Here is a 22808-nt window from a genome sequence, read left to right as displayed (position 1 = left end):
GTAATTGATGAAATTATTTGTGACCAACTTTATAAGTTATAACTTAAATCCTGAAATACAAAATTGCACAACTGGAGGCTATTTGATATTTATCGCAAAAGAAATTAATTTCCGTCGACGAAACTTTATGAACAGTATTGTGAATTGTATTGTGAAGGTAATCATTTTGTCATCCAGATTACTGTATCTATTGCTATATTCAGATTGAAACCGCTCTCGTCGATTTTCTAGCTGTTGTGAGTATGCAGCAGAGACTTCCCCAATTCCAAGCTTTGAGAGAATAAAGGCGGCCACAAATGATGCCGAACGATATACTCCGGGGAATTCTTCATTTGAAAAGCTTCCGCACAATTCTACTATTGGTATGAATATCTCATCGATCACTTAATCGGTGATAGAAAATGTTTACCACGATTTCTACAATACTATGAATACTTACAGATTAGAAGTAGTCTTCTGATAGAAAACACCCACCTTGTCTGACGTGCGTTTCTGTATCAGCACCAAATAGTTAGTTTTATGTCGATATTACGAAAAAAAACATATCCGGATTCCACAGCTTTTACTTTCACAGCACAGTTGAAGTAATTGAAAAAAATCTAACCAGTGCAAATGTTTTCTGTACACAATTCGGGACAATGGCCTGATATAAGTCCAAAATAGATGAAGTGATTCACCAGGTTTTTCCTAGGAACATCTGTAGAAGCGGACAATTTTCATAAACTAAAAAGAAATTCGTAAAAAGATTTTTCTACAGCATGACAATGACTAAAACCTACCCAATACACACAAGGTAGCTGGTGACCAATTAAACCCGAAAACCCAGGTTCCTTTCTCCGAACAAACGGCAATGTAGCTTGAGGAGGCACGCCGGTATCCGGTATCACAGGTGTACTCAGCCTTGCTCATGTAGCGATTTTCTGTGACGGTATATGCGGCGTGGTTCACGGAAGGTAATTCTGATTCTGGGCACGACACAGCTAAAAAGAACGCATTTTATTTTGGTTCGATATCATCAGTGGGTTATCTATTCGCGATATGCAATACTTTTCTCTTAGAGGAACAAATACTAGTTCATATTACGAAATAAGTGATTTCAAACGTGTAAGGATTTTTTCAACGTTTTATGTGTACTGTATAACAGAGCGCTTACAATCGTATGTGCTGCATGTTGAAGGGCAATCATTTCTGTTCTCTGTATCCAAGCAGAATCCACCGGAATTTTGTAATTTGTGCGTGCACGAGCATAGGAGATCCATTCTTTGACCACCTGAAATCTTAGCTGATTGTTTTAAGTTTTGATACAATATCAAGGTTTAGTTTAGTTGCGTAGTTGCGATTGATACGGTCAGATGTGGTGATTTGCAAACAGTTCGAAATATATCGTGTTATTTGAGTCAAGACCAAATTGATCGTCAATTTATGTCCTAATGGGCGAATGAATATACAAAAAAACTGTCGTAACTGTAAGTAACGACATTTTGATAAGATGAACGTTTTTGACAAGTACCACGCGCTAGGTCGGGGTTCGTTCGATGTTGCAACTATTAACAACTCGTCGTTTAGATTAGAAATCGCGATATCAAAATGCACAGTAGATGGAGGGAGACTCACTAAACTTGTTATACGTTAAACAAATCAGAAATGGAATATGACGCGGCAGTTTCTGTCGCTCTAAAAACCATCGCCAGGTATATAGGTATTTTATCAATTCATACAGTAAGGGGGATTTCAGACGAAAGGTGAGATTTGCGAAATGCGATTATGAAATGAAATATCATTCACGTTGTTATTAAATTGTACTTACTTTCGCAAGCGTGCGCACTTTGGCACGATGCAGGGCAATTACAATTCATAAATAACGGGTTTACATAACATTCGTTAATCCGGGCCCAGAAACTACATCGAGATCTCAAATCACTACACGATCCTGATGTATCTGCAAGCAGGAATTAGTGAAAATTATAAAGAAACAATTTCTGAAACCAAATTCTATGTAATGAAGAAAAGAAAAAACTGGTATCTGAGTGAATGCTCGATGGTTTGATTATAAGCTGGCCTATCTCCAAGAAAAAAATGATTACATTATTGCACACACGATACAATTTTGGAATGGAGAATTGTAATTGATTGTTTTTTTTCAAACTGTGAGCGTGTATAAATGTATGATAACAATTACGAAGAAACTAAAAAGCACTAGATTTACCTGGAATATTCAGCCAAAATAACACGACCAGAACTGCGGCTACGCGCATGATTCTAGTGCAAACGTTTGGATTTCGTGACGTCCGTTAAAGCAATAACGGTTTCCCTATGATAACAGTTCGACGATCGAATTAGCAAAATATTACCGATGAATCGAATAGTTTCAGGTACGATAAAAATTACCGCGCAGGAAAACGAAATAGATCAGAGTTCGGAATAACACCGTGACGTGTTCATTTAATGCGTGTATATTTTTCATCAGCAGGTGATAATACACACAGATTGAATGCATTCATTCAATCTATTTTCCCAAACGCATCACATCGATTTGACTGAGTGTGAATCCAGTATTTGTATCTAATTATACATGTACATCGTCACGTAGTGAGAACATAAGTCACGAGTTGTTTAGAATATATTATTTAGAATCGGTGAATAAATGAATTGATCATGTTCGTGGATGAGAAACGAATCGGAAAATCGTGAACGATCTATAAATGATGCTCGCTTAAAAGTGTTTATTTCATATTATTGGTTAGACATGCTTGTCGATTTTGAAACATTTCTCTATCACTTTGGTTTGTATCAAATAACAACTATCGCACATGTCCGGTATCTCAGAGTTCTCAATATCGTTTGACAGAAATCAATATCTATGTTTATCTAGTTGTAGAGTTTTATTGCTGATAACTTTGTTCGTTTGTCTGTCAATTCTAAATAGTAAAGTGTCAATATTTCTTACATTAAAAAATTCTCGCAGGGAGTTCCGATTTCCCCGAGAAACCCTAAGCCCTAAACCTCTGCTCGGTCGTTGATAGAACGAAGTCTACTCGATGGGGGTACAGGTTTGAAGTGTATTTGACAGTCAGAAAAGGTTGTCAACAAGTTGTTTCGCGGTTGCGACCGACTGACATGGTTTTTGGAACATTGCAATTCAAGGCGTTTTTATTTCACTTTTACTGCATCACAGACAATCTCCGACAATTCTGAATGTGTATATACTTTACCTCTCTTGTAATGTAGCCCAGAAGTCCAATTTGTGAAAATAAAAATGCTTCGAAAAAGTTTCAGAAGGATATCGAAGCAAATCGATACTTTGGCATTTTACCTTACTTAGTCCAATTCGATTCATGTTGCTCTCTGTACTTCTTTTCATTATTATACTATTTGGGATATTTTTGAAGACATATATGCACAATTTTCCTATCGAATCATTCATTGATTTAGGCAGAACGATTTTTATTTTAATGTACTTGCCTATTTCCACACATTCCATCAAACTGTGATGTTCTCCGTCAATCCATTTGCCATGTCGGTCGCAGACCCGCTGCACCGACTTGCCCGTATATCCCGGGGTGCATGTATATGTCGCCACGCCTAAATACCAGTAATGTGTAACATGCAAGTTCGTGTGGTTGAATGAAGGCAACTCAGAATCTAAACATTCTACATCTTAAAAATTGAATAATGTGATATTGCAGCACTCATATATAGATATTTTCAGTTTTATCATAAAATGACTTGTTTTCAAACCTGTGAACTGTTGGCATTCGACGGGACATTTTCTTCTGTTTTCTTCGTTAGTGCAGTAGTCCGCAATTTTCCTCCTGTTGTGAGCACAATAGCAATCTGCGTCATAAGAGCTGTTCCCTGAATATGAAGTGAAGTAATGTATAATTGATAGGAAATTGCTAACGATTGAACTCTATGTAGAATCACGAAAAGGCTAATTAACCATCTTATCAAATATTGATTGTTGTCGAAAATGAAACAGTCGGAGTTGTTTTGGAGCACTATGGGGATTTCTCGTGGACCGATCTCAAAGCAGAAATGAGTTACGTGACGAGTAGACCAAAATGAACGATGGGCGGACATGTTGCCTCTAAATCACAGCTATAGCAATAAGGTATAATAATAAAAAGAGTTCATCTCATCTCCCCTACGCAATGTTATTTTTCCTTGCGAAAAAATATTATACTTTGACACGCGATTATTTGTTTTGAAGGTAACGCGTAGATTTGAACAACATGCAGAGGTTTTGCACGAGATAGCAGGATGATGGTAATTGATACATGGAAACAAGGACACGATTGGTTGGTGTTCTAAATCAAACTCTGGTTATATTGATGCCTAACATTAATGGGCATAATGGGAATTGTTTAAATGAGGTTTGAATTTTATGATCATTGAGTGCTTGGAAACAAATTGTTTATGCGAAGATATAAGCCTAGGCCATTTGGGCGTGTTTCAATTGAACTTATTCCACAATTCAAGGTTACGAGAGCTTATTCGCGCCAAAAGAGAATTCCGAAATCGGTAGAAACCAATCGAAATCTGCCTTAGACTGAGTCCAAACCGCAGGAACCCATCTGAGTCTGAACTACTATATACTTGCCTGAGCAGCCCGCTGTTACTGTATTACAACTAACCGCACAATTACACCTCATATACGACGGGTTAAAGTCACATTCTCCTAACGTCTGCCAGAATGAACATTTCGCGTTCTGATCAGTGCAATACTCTAAACAAATATCAAATATATACTTTTCTCATTACACGGGTATTATTAAAGACGTGATGTCTCTGTATCACGAACCACGTTAGGGTCGGATCCAAGGAGAGGGTACTGGGGGTGCGCACCCCCTAAAATGTCAAGTTGCCCTGAAATTTCGCACAGGAAAATGAAAAATATCAAACTATACCTAAACATTTTTTCTCTCTTTTTACCTCTTAAATTGTATAATGTGCCCTATTTCTGGGGTCGCACCCCTCCCTAAATCAGACCCTAGATCCACCCCTGCACGTTACGTTAAACAGGTATATATGTGGAATTCGAACAAAGATTTGACGTAAGATGCAGTAGATAAATGATGAATACCTGTGGATGATATCAGTGGGTAAATCTGTGAGAAAATGAGGGTTATCTTCAGATAAAACTGCATCGCATTCGTATACCATATAACACTTCTAAAAGTCATTTCAATAATATTCATTGACTGTTTTCTTTTTTCGTTGGCGATGTTGAATATGGATGTAAGGTTTACAGCTGATGTCGATGACGGTTGCTTGCATTATGAATAAAGTATGAAGTGAACAAACATATGAGAAATCATTATCCGAAAAATGAAAAATCTATATTGTTTTATCCGGTGCAATTTAGTTTTCGATATAGCCTGGCTAAGGTGGGTTACGTACACTTGTATCTAGCCACATAGAAACGTAGATTTTCATCTAACATCATTTCTTTGAAGAACTCGAATCTATACAAATTTTGATGTAGATTTCGAACAGCCGACCGAAACTTACCTTCAATGCTGGAGCTATGATCCATCACAACTGAACTGAAATTGGAGTTAAATTGAACTCTCGACCTGTTATTTATCACCTCAATCGTTGATGTGCAATATATCTCATTACTAAGTCCATATACGTAATGAAACTATTCGAATCCAACAGACCATAACAGGTTACGATACACTTTCCAGGAAATTATGTTACTTGCGTAGTCACGTATTCTAATCATTTACAAACCTTGATGATTTTAAGGGGTTTCCTAACGATACAGTTTATCGGATACACATATAAACAATTTGACGGTAGTTATTAAAATTTTGTCCTTAGCCTCGTTCGAAGCATCAAGAAATCTTGAACTGCTTACCCGTTTTTTTTATTACTTTGTTTCAAAATGATATTGAATGATATTAACTGACACTTAAGTTGGAGATCTTGGCACCGATTTGGATCGTAATGCTTCCTACATTAAAGAATATGAAATATTAATTCGTTCTATTGTTTCGAATTGTACTGAAGCTCAGACTGACCGTGAAGTATTCAGAACTCTCACTCGAGAGATATGATGTCCGAAAAACCCAGTCATTGTAAACTCCGTTTCCAAAAACCATTTCGTCGTAGCCAAATTTTGTTTTTAACACTTCTTAAGTGTTTGTTGTTGAATAACGTCATGGAATGAAATGTTCATTTCGCCATTATATTAGCAAAAAGTGTTCATGAAATAAATGACCGATTCAAAAGTCCCCCGTGAAAAGAAATGACAGAATTATACGCACAGTACACGACATATCTCGTTGTTTCGATAATCTTATCAACTTGCGTCGTTCTTCAAAGCGCTCTAATCTTCCACAAAATCGCTACTCAAAAGTTTCAAATTATCTAATTGATTAATACCTCGATGAATATCTCTCGCTCACCTTATGATTCCTGAGCATGATAGTACCTTCGTGACACCGATTTGCTGATTCTGTTAAATCCTTATATTGATATGCTTTGTTCGGTAAGAGTAAAACATGTTAATGAAATAACGTGTTAAAAATGATCCGTATAGAAGCATCGTTCTTGCATTGCCGCGTCCTCGAGATTAATTAAAACAGCGGGATGCTGGCTGGCTCTTCTAGTGGTAGCACTCAGGCGACCTCATTGCGTAAATAAAGAAACAAAAACTTAGGTTTTAAACGATATACTTTTAATTTTAAAGTAGGCAATCATCGATTTGAAAACTAATTATCAGAAAGTCGTCCGGCGGTACAATTGGGAACAAGCATTATTGTTTTGGTGAATGAAACGTGTAGCTTAATGACAGTTAAGGAACGTCGGACGCACGTCAAATATATTTGGATGCACGCGAGACTATCTTATCCAATGAGGGTATATCTAACCCAGCAAACACCTGAGCGGATTTTGAAATAAAGACGTAACCTACACATACGTGCTAAAGATTGTAATGGACTTTAACCCGGTATGTTGTCACTCTACAGAGGACTCAGTTCTCATTAACCAGGTTACCGCGGCTTATCAGTTAACTAATTGATAACGACTGAAATCTTGAAAGCCAATTGTTCAATAGGTCTTAATACATTTAATAGGTTTATCCGGGACAGGTTATTGTCCAGGTTTGCTTTTGGATAGTTCTGACCACTGGCTACCTCAACAATTTCTAGGAAAACGGATGTTTTGAATACTGAGTAGTTCTGAGTATGATATGGCGGAAGGTCACGCATCTACGATGTCACAGACCCTGGACTCGGACCGAATTGGTACAAAACAATTAATGGCGCTGAGAACACGCACTCGGACTGTGTCCGAACGGTCCGATCTACCAGTCATTGAAGAGACGGCCATTTTAGAAACTGAACCCACGGAAGAACATATTGACACAAGCGACGAATATTTCCAGAAGATGGATGAAGAGTACCCGGAACCATATGGTTTCGAGTGTGTCGTGCTCATTGTTAGTGGATTTATATCCTGCCTGCTTTGTGGAGGTCCTGCAATATCGTCAGGCATTTTGGTTGCAGAATGGATGGACGTATTTCAGATGGGAAGCAGTACTACTTCTTGGCTTGGGACTGGTATATCAGGAGTCCTGTGTATGACAGGTTCGTCTTCATCAATATATACACAACTTGATTTATGCATATAAATGTAAAATGAGTTTCTTTTCAAGAATATGTTACATGTATTTGTTGTATATTCATTCATTCATATATTCTTCATCCTTTCGTTTTTTTAATTGTCCTTCCATACCATACTGGATATAAAAGTTTGGAAACTCCAAAGTAGAAATTCTGTAACTTTTAATCCTATTTTCTAATTACAAATCTTGTAAATGCACGGGATTTATTGGGAGGAAGGTCAAGGCTCGACATGACATTCGATAAAGTTCATTTATCTTTTATCGTTTTGTTTTCATTAGCAATCAATTTCATGTCCGGACTTCGCACTTTTGAAAAAATTATGTTAGATTTACGACAGACATTTATGAAAAATAGTGGCGTTATACTAAATGAATCTTTTATGGATTGTTATTTGAAACGGCAGTGCGGTCATTTCAATATTTGATGCGTTCATGGAATCAAAACGATCAAAGTATGCGAGATAGAGAACACTGAGCTGAGAAATATTGATGGAATGATTAATATTAATACAGCGATGTGCACCAGGGAACATGATATCAATCACTCGTTGACAAAGGTCGTGTTTCATTATCCAAAAAGCGTGTTTCTAGTGAATCTATTTTCCTGTGCAACTTTATGATGGCTTCGCAAACATCAACTGTATTTATTGACTTCCATTAGTTCAGAGAACTATGTTTTCTATCTTCGTTGTTTTTCATTCGTGCATTTATATACCGTGCGAATGAAATGGACAATTGGTGTGGTTTAAAGTCCGCTCTAACAACATTGCAAGTGTTGATTCTTAAGTAAATTGAACTCAAGTCCGCTATCTGTTTATCTACTGGTACTAATGGGTACATATAGGTTGAATAAAAAGGTAAAATGACAAGTAGATGGAAGAGAGAAAAGAGCAGCAATTGAATTATCTTTTTTTTGAATAGTGCAGTTCGCATGATCGGGGCAAAGATCGTTTTGCCCGACGTATCATAGTGCATTTTGACGAACAGAGATAACGTGATGATAAAGTACTTAAAAGATCGAGACAGATGAACTAATAAACCATGAACTATGGTTGGCTAACAGCTTGGCATTTTTATTCGCCATGGTTTTCTGAGAATTGCAGGCACGTGTTTTCGGCACGATGTCAGTTGACATTTGCTTATCACAATCCGATACCATCGTCCACAAACTAAGATAACTCATCTCAACTATGGTTTGTGTGACGTTTATAGACCCCTTTGAGTTAGAAATTGTTCCCATACGACGAGAAAATGTCTGAACAAGCTGCGAAGTGCAAACAATCAAGATTGAACTCATTGAATTCAAGGTCTCATTTCATTTTGGGTCCATTTTTAAAGCATTCAAAAAGCACATGAATGAACCAAATATATTCAATGATTTCATCCCCATATCGTCCATCCCCATCGAGTGCGGCGTTTGTAGTGAGATTCTAATAATGAGAATGGGGTTTTCAGTGGGCTACATCTTCGATGTTTGTTGATGAGTCGTGATGGATGTCTTATCTTTAGAACATCATTTTGATGATTGTGACACCATTTTTTCCGGCTCTTGTCTTCATATTTTGTTTGGTTCATATTTTCAGGTCCGCTGGCCAGTTTTTTGGTAAAAAAATTCAACTATCGGCCTGTTATGTTTGCTGGAGGTTTACTGACTGGAGTTCCAATCATTATAAGCGCATTTTCTCCGAATATCTACATAATAATGTTTACCTGGATGCTTGCGGGTGAGTTTTACAAGATACCAATTTAATCTATTTGTTTAAGTATTGATCAACTTTTAGATAAACGTTCTATAAACCCAGACAAAACCCAATCAATGTATCGAAATGGCGTTTTGTAGAATTTTTACCTGCAGACATGAGATTTTTCAATGTTCTTCGCCTTTGACACACTTAAATGTTAACGACGCACTTAGTATTGTTTTGCTAAGTACAACTTATTCACAGATTAGATAATGAATAAGGCATATCCATTTTCGACAACTCATACCTATTCTGCTGTGTTTTAGCATGAAGCGATTGTTATATCGGCATACCTTCTCAGAAATCGATGGACTCGCCGCCATTGCCATAATTGGCTATGTCTACTATGTTATACTCTTCGAATGGCGCTTTAGTATTATATAGCCAATAGTCACGATAACTTATCGTAAAAGTAAATCTTCGTCTATGAATGATTAATAAAACACAATGAAGAAAGTTGATTGTGGAGGCCAGCAAAATACCAACGTTCAAAGACATCTCAATTTAGCGTCAAAGTTGATACTCATATATATGGCATTTAACGAATCAAGTAATCAAATTGGATCTGTGTTACAGGTTTGGGAAGCGGACTGCTCTGTACTCCGCTCATTGCCTATATAACGTATAGATTCCGTCGGCTTCGTTCACTGGCAAATGGCGTCGTTTTGGCCGGATACTCAGCCGGAGGTTTCGTGTTCACTTTCATAATCAACGCTCTTTTACTCGAATACGGATGGCGGGGGTGCGTGCTCATTCTCGGGGGTTTGTCACTCAACATATGCAGCATTACTCTTTTCCTCAGAAACTGGCACGTAAAACCGGCGCCGAAAACCAGCAAGGCAAGCAAACCCTTAATATCTAATGGTAATGCATTAAACGGCGATAGACACCGACATACTAGGGTAACGTTCAATGAATCGAATGCCACCAACGGCCGAGATATTCATATGAATAAAGAAGATATCCTTAACGAGATAGCTGGCATGAAAAACATCACCAACGGAGAACTTTCGAATAACTCAAACACGCTCGCCGATAACGAGCTTAATTCACAGGAAACTACGGGTACCATAGAACAACCTTGCTGCGGCCAGGACTCAGATTATGACGAGTTGAAATCTCTGTTACAGCTCTCCGTATTCAAAAACTCGATGTTCCCCGTCTTTATGATTCATAACTTTTTGTTATATTTTTCGGTGTCTATCATATATGTACTGTTGGTAGCTGCGACGCGTGATATTGTCGGTGTAGAGCCGTTTTATGCGAGGTATACGTTGTCGGCGTTGGCTATAACGAATCTGTTCGCCCGTTTTGCTGTTTCTCTGATGGTTAACCATCCGAAGGTCGACACCTTCACCGTCCACATATTATTCTGTCTGACCTGTGGGCTGTTGACGATATCTTATCCATTTTGCGTATCGTATGCGATGGCTTTGGCGTTTAGCGGACTGCTCGGTCTGGCCATGGCTGGATATCCGATTCTTACACAGTTGGTAATCGCCGAACATATAGGAGAAATCTATATCCTGTCGGCTTATGGTTATAGTTTGTGTGCGGGTGGAATCGGTTTTATCATCGGTGCACCGGTAGCAGGTAAGTAAAGCTAAATATGAAGTGCAAATTTGTTAATTTGGTTTACGCGAAATGTTATAATTTTCGGTCGTCTCTTTCTTCAGGAGCGCTTTACGATGCAACTTCGGATTTCACATATTCGTTCTTCCTGGCAGGTGGGGCTATGGTTGGCAGTGCTGCGATCATGCTGCCCGAATGGATCAGACATTTCCGTGCGCTGACAGTAAAAGCAGATCCCGAACACCCCGATCTACGTAATGTCCACGTGCTTTCTAGACAATCACAGTTATGGGTTTCCTCTCATCTTTCACTCGTGTGAGCAGCGAGAGAGATACCGAAATCCCTTGGGATTGGCCAATAGCTGTATATTCTGCATGTTGAGGTACAGACGTCAAATTGCCAAACACATTAAAGGTGCCTTAAGCTAACGAAGTCGTCTATTCCTAGGAGCAGCAATCGGGCATCGAAAGGCAATATATATATATATATATATATATATATATATATATATATATATATATATATATATTCTACTGATGTTGCCATCTATGCCACTGTGTTAATGGAATATTACGAATAACCTCCTGATACAACATATTAAACTATAACCAGTTAGATAATTAACTAATTAGCAAATAAGTCCGTATAAGTCTAATACTGACGATAGACGTTTACGAGTCCGTCAGTTGGTATATATATATTGACGTCACGACCGTATACTTATTGTGTGTCCTGTGTTTTAAAAATACAAGAGTATCCCCGTACATGTATCCAGGACGCGTTCGTGTACACCCGCACCCAATCGAATGGGTTGAAATATCTATTAACAATATCTACCCGTGAGGATATCAATAAGGATACGTGAAGTACTAAAAATAGATTTAAAAGTCATTCCTAATCCGTCGATAGTAGATAGATATTTATGGATCAGTGTTTCCTAAAACGTCGACTGCCCACTCAGTATTTCTAAATGCCAACCTTCATAAGATTGTCAACAACTTTCACCATCGTCGACTGTGCTGAGGTTTCAGGCAGGCTGTAATCAGATCTGATTCGAGTGATCAAGTTTCTATTGCTGTTAACAACGACAACAGAATATGTCAATCATTGAATCATGTTAAGTTGCTCGGTTCGACGAAAATCGTTTTGTCTTATAAAAAAATATATATAAACGGTAAATGTAATTTTCGATCGTATTCATGACGGATAGCTTGTTTAACGTCCTGAGAAAGAGAAGTGTTTGTCTTGTAAAGTCCTCCTCCTCAACCCCTACCCTCAGAAAACCCAATATGGCTGTCTGCTAGGACCCGTACATTTTCATCGACGGGAAACTTCGACAATAACCCCACGCAATTTGTAATTTATTAATGTTTTCAAAAATGCTTCATCCTTATGGGTTTTTGTGATTACGTAACAATTAAGAACCTCCGCGTGAGAGTGCTAACAGATTTTTATTAGGGTTGTAAACAGAAATAAAATTGGACTTAAGCCATCTGAGTAATTTAACGATAATGATTCCGTGTACTCTCACCATTTCTCCGCTAGAAGTTCGTCTGGTACGAACTGCAATTAGTTCTTATACCACGTAATGATTAGTGGTTTACTTCAATTGAACGTTTGGCTGAACGATATCCAGGATTCAGGAGGTATAATGACGGCACTATCGGCTTGCAACTTTCAAAGTGTCGATTTCGTGAAATGTTTGCGCAACAACTGTGTCTGCCTCCACGAATCTATCTATTGATCTCCCCCCGAAACACTGGCGAAAGTTAACAGACTTGATAATAATTCAAGAAAAATTTCACCCGAAGGATGACTCACAAACCTGCGTAAGTCGAACGAAGTAAATAAAACGAACCTAGGAAAAGTGAAGGTGAAAGCGAAACTATATACGCTTTTCAATAGATTTATGTTTTTCACCGATAGAATACACGTAACAGTATTCAAAACGCTTTTCGAGCCGTCGAAGAATGAATTTTCATCTCGAAACAAATAGACGATTTTCAGCAACGGGTGATGTAAATGGCCCTCACCGGAGGCTGTACGATCAGGTCAATGTTGTTTTACAGATTTGCCTTTACGTCTCATCAGTTAAATCTAATACGCTAATTCACATGCTGTTGTAGTTAGTTCGAATGTATAGAAGTCGGAATAATTTTACTTGAGCTAATCGAGAACGTCTATGCACTATACGCTCTGGCAGTCAATGCTTTAATTCAAATTGATTCGATTTTCGTACAGACCTCGCGTTGAACCCTTCTCACCAAACGGTAGTTTAAAAACCATTTAGTGAAATAAAAATCTATCAGCCATTTATCAAATGCGCGTGAGAAAATCGAACAGAAAGTTTACACGATTCTAGTTGATTTTTGCTGAAGAGTAATGTTGTTTTTCATGTTGTAAACTGGTTCGCATGGAACATTTTCAAACTATATCATAATAAACTCGTATCATTGTTTTGGCGGGTCCTGTTGCATTGGTTTATTTCACAGAATTACTTTTACTAATTTCATTAGTCTTAATATAACACAATTGAGGCTGTTTTGGCGGTTTGGATTCCAGCAGAAAAGCTAGCTGGAAACCGCTCGTTAAAAACAGCATTCTGATGAAATTCTAATGAACAGTAGTTATGTAAAACGGACTTCACTGTTTAGATGGGAATCAGAGAATGATTTCGTTGTGAAATCAAACCCCAACTCTTAAAACTGTACCCGCGAATAACAACTGGATCGTTCATCTTGTTCATGGTATCGATGATTTCGTTTCTACCAAAACGTGTTTTTTAAGCTTTTCTAAGTAAAATATAAACTGTATTATTATTTAGCAAACATAAACAGTTATCGGTATCAATTCTAATGCTATTCACAGAAAGCCCTTTATTAAAACACGGACGGTAACGAACTGTTTTATCACCTATCAACCTGCGATTTAAACATTTACGTTCGATGTGAAGGCCTATCATAAACCATCAAACTCAGGCAAATGCATTTGTTTAATCACGATTCGACGAAACATTTTCAACGAAAAAAAAAATCGTTCTACTCGTCCTATTTTCTGATATCAGACAACAGAAAATCATTGTTAATTCCAAATCTCTCAATTCGCTAAGGAGGGTTGTGATATTGGACAATCGCTTCAATCTAACATCGGTTTATTACATTTTTGAAGTATATTTTGTTAAGGATTCATTTCTATTAAGCTGTAGGTCGCTACGTCATAAGAAAAAAAATGCAATTTCATTCTTGAAATTGAATGAAATTTTATTCCTTCTTTTTTTATGAACAACGAAAAATAGAAAAGAATGAAATTTCAAAATTATGTCAATTTTTGAAACGAGTGGGCGCTTTCGTGCGCTCTTGTGGTGCTTCGGTCACTGATAGTTAAGTTCAATTTCCGCGAAATCCAGCGTGGGCAAAAATTTGATTCGTTACGAAAACGTCATATTAGGAATTTTCTGAAAAAAATATTTTATAGATATATGTATGTCTGGTCCTTAGTTTTTAGCTAAAGGAAATGTTAGCTACATTTCAAATATACGAAATAGACATAAAAATCCTGGACGTTCGACTGTTTACAGATATTGAATGAATAAGTTCCGCCCGGGTTTTAGATAATATCAGTTTATATAAAACCGGGCCAAGGCGGTCAGTGGTAGATCTTTAATCTGCCGATGAATTTGATTGGTCACGTGCAAATAGGCCAAGAATATCGTTGAAGAAAATGATCTAAAAACCAATAATTCACAAGTTCATTTGGTTTAAAACGAGTAAAGTTGAGGGCTGTATTTGAAAATCCTCGAATAAAAGATGTAGAAATTAGAAATATATCGCGAGGCCCGAAATGAGACCAATATTCATTCATTTCTCATTGCATTAGATTGATAATATTCATTAGAAAATGAAAAGTTATTATTGTTGATTTATTCATTATCTCTAAATATAGTAGTTCAGTTTTATCATTGCGAGAAAAAGTGCTTGTCTTCACGAGGCGCCAATCAGCGTGCGCGCCTCGATGATGTTATATATATATATATAACTTCACGCGTTAGTCGGTTAGCGTAACCATTAGTCACAAGATCTTTGCTGAGAGAAGAAGCATCAAAAGAGAAGAAAGCGCGAGAGAGATTGTGAAAGCTCAAGACGTTACAACATGTCGTACAGTAGTGGCTTATCGAGCCCTCGGAGCAGCATTTCGGAGTCATTTCTCGATCTGAATGATAATTACGATGTCCGGCGTCATCTGGGAGGCGGCAAATACAGTAAAATTGTACTCGGAATTTGTAAGAAAACTGGCAACGAAGTGGCGCTGAAACTGCTTCCCAAAGAGACCACTTCTCAAAAAGACTTCTTACGTGAGTTCAAATACAGTTACTTCTTATCGCCGCATTTGTCGATTTTGAACACTTTCAACGTCACATTCGAGACGGCCGAACATTACGTGTTTGCACAGGAGTACGCGCCGCTCGGTGATCTATTCGATCATGTTACACCCCACGTCGGCTTACCCGAACGAATAGCCAAAAACGTGATGCGACAAATTGTATCGGCTTTGGAATTCATGCACAGCAAACACCTCGTGCATAGAGACATCAAACCGGAAAACGTGTTGGTTTTTGACCACGAATGTATGCGTGTCAAATTGATGGACTTCGGACTTACCCGAAAAACGGGCACGATGATCCGTAAAACCGACAACTGCAATTTACTACCTTACACAGCTCCGGAGGTCTGCGATGCGGTCGTTAAAGAGCGCTACAGCATCGAAACCTCAGCCGATGTTTGGGGTTTGGGTGTATTTCTGTACAGTATTCTTACCGGTCGATTTCCCTGGGAACAGTCAACCGAATCGGACAAATCATATAACATGTTTTGCCAGTGGCAACGCAGAAAGATGCACAAACCACCCACTGAGTGGCGAGCTACTTTCACTGATCGGGTGCTAAGACTTTTCCGTCGTTTGTTGGAGCCGAAAGTCGACAAACGATGCAAAGTGAAAGAGGTAAAGAAGTACATCGAGGATGCGTGGCTGTTGAGGTGTAGATCGCGAAGTTTGGTGACCGAGGAGTTTTTCAACAAGGCTCGCGAAGAAGAGGGCGAGTCGTCCAGTCAGGTGTCTCGTACTCTGCAGATGTATGGCGTCGATACCAAGGTCAGTCGCAAGGGCAAACACAGGAGAATCGCCGATTGGCTTTTGTCGTTTTAGATTATGACTTATAGGCATCGAATGTCGTTAGATTTACCGTTAAATTTCACTAGAAATTCATAAACACAACGATATCTGAAAGTGATCGTGAAGTCCTTCAACCATCCGCGTTTCACGAGATGACTCGTGATAAAACTGTCGGCCTACGATGATGTGCGGTGTCCTTGTTATTTGCAAATTAATGATTCATGAACATCGGTTCTTTGTGCTGGAGAAGGACACAATGGTCTGAGTTAGAGGTGCGACACCTGAGCGCACGAAGCCATACAAACGTCAAAAATATATAAACATAAATCTGTTTTTATATATAAATATATCAGTGTAATCTATGTCGTGTGTGCCTTGAAAAAATGAATTTTTGTCAGCATTGAACATGATAATGTGATTTGCCAGATAACTGCTGAATGTGAGTACTTTACGTAAAAAAATATATATATATATTATGTTAATTGTTAGAAAACGTATTTTGAGTATTTGATCTTTGTCTCAGTGGTTGCTCATTATTTCGAGTCACTTCCTATTCCTACTTGTCATCATATCCACGGAAGAATATGTCAAATTTTGAACCACGCCTTTCTATCCAAGTTATGTTAACCGAATCGGGTGATATATATATATATATATATATATATATATATATATATATATATATATATATATATATATATATATATATATATATATATATATATATATATATATATATATATATATATATATATATATACAACACCGGAATTATCAGAAAAATGAAAAATGAAAATGAAAAATATAATCAACGCTTCATGCAGTCAGAAAGATTTCATACGTTGTTTCGCCGATGAGAATTTTAAAAATTACCGAAAGCGGAAACATTCTCGCAATATCCATACTGCAAACAATAATCAAAATGGTTCTAGAAATACTATTGGTTTTTTAAGTCTCAGTTCCAGGTTAGCAGCGAAATGACGATAGTAGAAACATCGATGAAGGCTTTACGAAACTGTGGCTCCAGAAAATACATGTTGAAAGTACTGCGCAATATCCATTGAATATATCTATGCAGGCGAGAAAATCTATCAGCCAAAGCTAAAATTAGCCTCCCTTATAATCATAATAATAGAAAATTTCAATTATCTTATTTCAATCATCAAACAATTAATGCACTCATAATTCTGACGTCATTCCCAGCATGCACGCATGTAAAGGATCGAACGATATTTTCACGACAATTAACCGGAAGCAGAAATATCCAAGTCACGTGTATAAGTCACCAATACCAACAGATAAGCCTTATTTTCTATTACAATATTACGACGAGGAAGAATTTTTGAGGTATTCTCCTGAAAATGACGAAAGTTGCCAATATTTCATTTAGTTTTGAGTGATATGTAAGACCTATTTCATTACAAATTGATTGAATTAAAACCACACCTCAAACAATCGTGGCTCAAAATTATTAAACCGGTCTTTCTAGTATGAATCCTATTTACATCTGACGCTGCGCCTTTTTTTTCTTAATTTTTCGGCTGTTGTTTTCTGTATATAATGTTTTCAGCCGTTCTTATCGAAAGTACTCTTTCTTGCGTTGAAGTGGTAGAACGGCGGGGGCAACAGCAACACCGTCGAAAATTTCTCAGCTATAGTTTTTAGCTTCCAACGTTGTATATCTAACGGAACACGGTTACTTTACGGTTAACTTTGCCATTTACGAAGATTTATGAAACGGTTTAACTTCACTAGTCAGAGAACAAGCATTTCGCGTCTATGTTATACATTATCTCTTGGATTTTTCTTTAACGAAAACTGTTCGATGTTAAGGAGTGCGCTTGGTTTCTGTTTCTTCTCTCTATTGCGTAATTAAATAACTTCACGATCGTGTGTGTATATGCACACACATATACACACGCAAATACGAATGTTCCTGGAAGGTATATTGACCTTTTTGGACTTTTTAGATGCACCTTCCAAGATGAATCATTTGGGTTCCGCGGAAATTCAAATTTTCACGAATACATAATTACGACCTCGATGGTCAGCGAGAGAAATAATTTCCTCGCGTCAAATCATCGATACATGCCGAAAATATTCATTACTTATTTTCCTTTGTTTCAATTCAAAATTTTGCATAGTAATGACTCTTTTGTGTATAAACCCTAAGTGTTTTCATTATTTGACTCTAAATTCCTGTAACATGAAAGATAGATTATCGTTTATGGATCTAAGGCTGAACATAAATCCACAGGTGTTGAACATAATGTATGAAGAACAACGCAAATTAATCAAGCATAAATGCCACGAACGAGACTTAGAGATCTTCTAGCATTCATGAAATGCGGGTCAGAATGCTTTCGCCGATAGCGAAATCACGTTTTCTTTCACTTCAGAATGATGTAAGAGTGTCTATACTCTTCCATCAAGAACAAGGCGGCTAAACTATGAGATTTTATAGCCGGCTTAGGTCGGTAATCTATGACTCTTGTGGACTGCGGTCTACCCCAGTTTAATTTCAAAGGTCAACTAAATACACATGTGGATAGGAATGATGCATTCATACAGTGCATTTACCAGTGTTTTCGATAATTCACATCTCTATAAGAAATTGCGCGAGCACGATTTTTATACCATCCAAAACATTTTTACGCGTGGTTCTAGAAGTGAAAGAGCCTACAAAATAGCCATTGCTTTTCTGTATCTTTATCTTAAGTATATATGAATATATTCCTTTGGTGATTGAAGTAGGAAAAATTGTTATTGGATGCTCAACTCAATAAATTTATTTTTGCTTATACGAAGATGGACCTCTCATCGTTCGTGAAGACTAGATTATGTATGAATCTCTGAAACTGATTGAAAAAAGTAGATTATTAGATTATATAACGAACAATTTAATACAGCTTCTGTAGGCGTGATAGTCGTGGATGTTTGCCAAGTCCGTAGGCGTTCGCGAATACATTATCATTATTTCACGACTCAAAAAGTAATTTGCGCAACGCACAACAGTCCGCTACTTTAATTCGTTTTTGGAGTGAATCGGCTGACCAATGACGTGCCCTATGCGCGTTTTCTTAGTCTCGCGATACGGGCTCAGATGATGTGACAATCGTGCTAACCACCCGTACACTATTCAAATAAAAACCTTCAAATTTTCTTAGAAATTACATCATTTCTGCACAGTTCTCCATTTCAAGTTTCATTCAGTCCATACTTCATTCCATTCTTATTTCAGTAGTTTAAATCGATTATCGGAATTACGTATGAGACGTGTACTCGGTATTCTGTCTGGTTGATAGCTAGAAATTGGTTAGCGTTTTCATTTTTTGCGTTTTACTGATACGAACCTTGGTTTATAAATATATCAACAGAAATATATCTGGTTTCGATCAACGACCAGTATTAATAAACTACTGATTGTTTGAATCAGGCGATAATCACCTAGGAGTGTGATGATGAAACTACGCAAAATATGATCTCATCTAAAGATAATCAATCAATCAATCAAACCTATGGTTTTTTTAAATCTGGTAATGATAATTATAGATTCATGACAAAAAATAACCTGCTGCGAATAATTATCCGTATAATGACGTAACAGGTGGGTGCGGAGTTTATATTCATATTGTTATGAGAACCTCGATACGTAAAGCAAATTGGATCAATAGCAAACATAACCTAAAGGAAGTTTTTGTAGGATAGAAGTTAATAAAAACACACGGAATTTGAGGAAAGAATTTTTTTGAATAATCTTTGATTATTATAATAATTTATTTTCGTAAACCATGATACATATAATCGCAAGAACAGTTAATACTTTTAACAAATAACATAGTACGTGTATTTGTGTAACGTTGCCATCGATGCGTCGAGTTGCCATTAAAACGAAGTCTGACGAATTCAAGTTTCATACCCCCTGCAAGAACAACGTACGCGCGCACCCAAAAGCGCTTAGATATCTTCAAAAATATCAATTTACGTAAAAATGCCAGACAACCGATGTCCAGATTTCATAAAATGTGTTTAGTTTGAAATATGTTCAACGTTTCTCACAAATCCCGTATATACGTTAGGTTTCAGCAGCCATTATTAACCTCGTGAGACCTCGCGAATGGAGTCATCGAGTGATGTCGAAATGATAACAGACGTTTTCATATCTGATAGCGTATATACTGGGAGTGATTTTCGATCTTTGCTATACCAGAGGCAACAAGTCGCTATATTTAGCGAAGTGTTGCTATTTTCGTTCGTAAAACCCTGCAACCACCGGCATAATTCGTGTGTACGGTGATAAAAATAGAACCAGACTCCCAATCGTTATGCTTCGTGTCTTTGAAGCTATACGTACTTAGCAAAATGAGTATTGTAATACGTTTGTGATCGCGTGTTCAATATTGCACCGAAGGGCAGCGAAAGATTGCTTCGAATTGAGAGTGTTCGTCCGTTTCAAAATCAAATGTTTATTTTCTGTTTTCTCATGTTTCCAAGACGCTTCCGTACGTTTCCGCCTAGAATTTGACTTTTATTCGCGCTTTTATATTTCATCGCTAGAAATGATACCTAGTTGAATATGAGCAAGGAAATGTTATAAAAGGTATGAAAGATATAGAACCTAAGCTCAGTTACAGAAATGTACGGTAGGTCCTTGGGACATGTTGAGGGTTTATTCAAAATTGGTTTAAACGAGCGTAAAAAACCTTTTGATTTTTTTACAAATATGTCTCCAGGACGCTTCCATAGAAATGCGAATAATGACATCCCTGTAAATTGATTATGGCAACGTTCTTACTAATGATTCGCAGAACGACTTCGACACGAGAACATTCGCAAACATATATATGATAAATTGAGGAGCAGTTTGTGAGAAATAAATCTAATTGTTGTTCAGTCGTAAGATTTAGTATGTAAACAGAGGAATAGTATTTCATTGTGAAGAAAACAGCTTTAGTCGGGTCTAGAGTCTAATATTCAATTTAGGAGAATATTCACCAATATTTAGGGGGGTACTGATCACCTAGGATTCCTTCTAAACCAGCTCACTCCCTTACATTGGTGTCGCCAACTTTCGCTTAGTTCCGGAGCTAGGAAAAGATATCACTTTTGAAACCCGTTTTATTCAGCTATTCCGCTAATTCCTGCGATAGTGATGGGCATGGAGGTATAAACTAAATTATACGTCCATGCTGTGGGCGAGTCCCTTCACGGGGAATTCGATATACTTCATCAAATAGGTCCAGCATGTAATTACAGTCTAAACATCAACGTAATTTTCGGACTACGGGAAGCCAGCCAACATTCGTGCACGGTAAACGCAGTTGGTATCCAACGAGGCGGAAATCACATGAGGCGTTGACGTCACTGTGTATGATAGTAATTGATTGCACGCATACCGAACCAGAGATGAAAGTGATTGAAGTTGTGCATGTGAAAACCTACGTATGACTATTAACTATCATACGTGTCTTGGAAATATAGTTATCATTTTTCGTTACAAAGAAACGACGATCACAAGTAAAAATCAGTTCTAAACGGAAGCGTCTAGGAAATGATTAAAAATGATTTCATATAAACGATTTTTCAGCGTCTTTTTTAAATTCTTTTTTTTTCTAAATCAACCTACTGCGACTTTATTTCGTGTTTTTCCCACACGCTTTCTATGGACTGGTTAACGGAGGCGATGCATGCTCACTGAAAAAATCGGGCAAACGAATCTAGGAAAAAATTAAGTCACAGATAACGAATATATGGTCGCAAAGCGGTAAATATAGGAAAAAATATCAATTCACAGAAAATCGTTTTGAAATGTTTCCTTTTCCTCCATAACCTAGTTCCAAGATCTTGGTCGAATGATATGATTTCCACTGTTAAGACCTATACGTTAAGACTGGAGAATTGCGTGATTAATTGATAAACATTACACAAATATTTCATAGCTTAGTTTATAGCTATCCGCGCTTTAGAAGAATTATGATCGATGCCGAGAAGTCCATGAAAAATGGGCGGAAAAGGTCGGTACTCATCAATATCTTAAGTGAAGAGTTACTCTCGAGGCCCGGTAATTGATAATATCCTCTACTAACCCAAGGTCGGGTGAACCGGTCTTCCATTTTCTAAAACGTTATTTGAAAACCCTGGAGATGTAGAAAAGTTATCAACCTTCCTCATCCGAGGTTGAATGGAAACAAGCCGCAGGGTTTGAACTCATCCCAAGTTCAGATGCGCTTCACTGGGGATACTCAAAAAACTTTAAACTTCTAAATTAGCGACCTCAATAGTCTATACTATCATCAATCGATTTATTCCGATAGTAGAACATTCTTGAACAAGTGTCAGTTACTCCTTGAATTCAAGAAAATGCTGACGAAACTCAAAACTACTTTGAAATGTTTTATGAGGCAACATCTACCTAGTAGATGTGCGAGTACACTAAATAAATCTGACGAGTTTTTGGGGAGGAGTTGTAAAATAGCCCATGAATTGGGGTCGATTCAACTACATGCATTAATAATGCGTCTTTCTAAGTATCCTTTTATCTTTCGTTGAGTAGTCAAAACCATGGGTCCGCTTCTGCTAATGTCAGAAAACTCAACACAGAGACAACACAAATACGTTTACTGCCTAATCGCATTGAGCAATTTCTCAAAATCATAAAACATAAATGTTTTGTTGTAAATGTAGTTGAT

General features: G+C 37.4%; 1 protein-coding gene and 1 pseudogene across 1 annotated transcript; both read left to right on the top strand.

Moving 5' to 3' along the window:
• The first annotated feature begins 7194 nt into the window (after positions 1–7194).
• Positions 7195–11405, top strand: LOC141903372 (monocarboxylate transporter 9-like). Its single transcript, XM_074791485.1, has 4 exons — positions 7195–7598; positions 9220–9360; positions 9955–10971; positions 11055–11405. The coding sequence occupies exons 1-4, from the start codon at positions 7202–7204 to the stop codon at positions 11267–11269; spliced, it is 1770 nt and encodes a 589-aa protein (XP_074647586.1). The 5' UTR covers positions 7195–7201; the 3' UTR covers positions 11270–11405.
• Positions 11406–14950: 3545 nt separating this feature from the next.
• On the top strand, positions 14951–16570 carry LOC141903746 (serine/threonine-protein kinase SBK1 pseudogene; annotated as a pseudogene).
• Positions 16571–22808: the final 6238 nt, after the last annotated feature.

Source organism: Tubulanus polymorphus, chromosome 4 (genome assembly GCF_964204645.1).
Source record: "Tubulanus polymorphus chromosome 4, tnTubPoly1.2, whole genome shotgun sequence".
NCBI classification, from domain to species: Eukaryota; Metazoa; Nemertea; class Palaeonemertea; order Tubulaniformes; family Tubulanidae; genus Tubulanus; species Tubulanus polymorphus.
The sequence above is the reverse complement of the archived record's forward strand: the minus strand, read 5'-3'. Positions and strand labels throughout refer to the sequence as shown.

Bases quoted from the DNA above. Each gene is read 5' to 3' on its own strand.
- LOC141903372 (XM_074791485.1), top strand. From the start codon at position 7,202: ATGGCGGAAGGTCACGCATCTACGATGTCACAGACCCTGGACTCGGAC. The intron at 9,361-9,954 runs GTGAGTTTTACA...TCTGTGTTACAG, and splicing joins GTTTACCTGGATGCTTGCGG to GTTTGGGAAGCGGACTGCTC. The intron at 10,972-11,054 runs GTAAGTAAAGCT...CTCTTTCTTCAG, and splicing joins CATCGGTGCACCGGTAGCAG to GAGCGCTTTACGATGCAACT.